The sequence below is a fragment of the Morus notabilis genome, unplaced genomic scaffold (genome assembly GCF_000414095.1).
Source record: "Morus notabilis unplaced genomic scaffold, ASM41409v2 C11340664, whole genome shotgun sequence".
In the NCBI taxonomy this organism is placed as follows: Eukaryota; Viridiplantae; Streptophyta; class Magnoliopsida; order Rosales; family Moraceae; genus Morus; species Morus notabilis.
The window spans coordinates 1-906 of NW_010387064.1; the positions used below are offsets into that span (position 1 = coordinate 1).

The window sequence follows — 906 nt, forward strand, 5'->3', positions numbered from 1 at the left end:
AAAAACAAAAACAAAAAGAAGGAAAAAAGAAGAGGGATTATACCAGACCACGTCAGCTTCAAGTAATCGAGTTTATTCCAACATAAAACCAAATGAATTGGGGATAACACATCACAAAGAAATGTCCGACGTGCCTCCCCTTAAGGTCCAATCCAGATTAAGTATTAAAAAGAAAGACATTCAAACTTCAAAGGAACGGGGGTAAAAGGAAAAATAAATAACAATAATACCTTCTCGTTGGCAGTTGGCTCAGAAGGTCAATTAAAAATTCCATAAATCGTTCACAGTATAGGACACAGGCATCATCAATCTGTGCTAATCCATCAGCATTAATATGCATATCATCTCCATCGATAAACTGTTCCGAGGAGAAAACCTTGCAATCAAGTATCTGTACAGATATAAAATAGTGGCCATTACATCCTAGAGTGCACGATAATTTACCCAAAAAGTGTTACTAAATTGTAATTATGAAAAAACACCTCTAGAAACTCCTCAATGAGATTCCTCAAAAACTTTGCTTCAAGCCTGTTTAAGGGATCAAAAGGCTCTCCTCGCTTCGCAACTTCCTTGGCTTCTCTCTTTATCATCCTCTTCCATTTCTTGATCAAATCCGTGTTCAAACAAAGCTCCAACTACAATGAAAAAGAAAATCATAAACCCATGAAGAAATACACCCAGGTAGTTATAATCAATAAAATCATACTGGATCACTGAAGCCTCACCTGAAATCTACCGTAGGATAAACTATGCCATGATTGCAAACTTGCCAATCTAAGAATAGTCTCACTGACTATCTCATCTTCCAAACTCTGTCACATAAGATTGTATTATATACTTAAATCTCTCACCACAATCCTTTTGAAAAAAAAAAAAAAAAAAAAAAAAAAAAAAAAAAAAAAAAAA

At 34.5% G+C, this 906-nt stretch overlaps 1 protein-coding gene across 1 annotated transcript; it reads right to left on the minus strand.

The window, feature by feature from the left end:
- Positions 1-230: 230 nt before the first annotated feature.
- On the minus strand, positions 231-812 carry LOC112095162 (intron-binding protein aquarius-like; the record flags this gene model as incomplete). The annotated part of the gene is made up of 3 exons (XM_024176843.1): positions 231-391; positions 483-635; positions 726-812. Coding segments are annotated over 3 exons (401 nt in total), but the record flags the coding sequence as incomplete, so codon positions are not given.
- Positions 813-906: the final 94 nt, after the last annotated feature.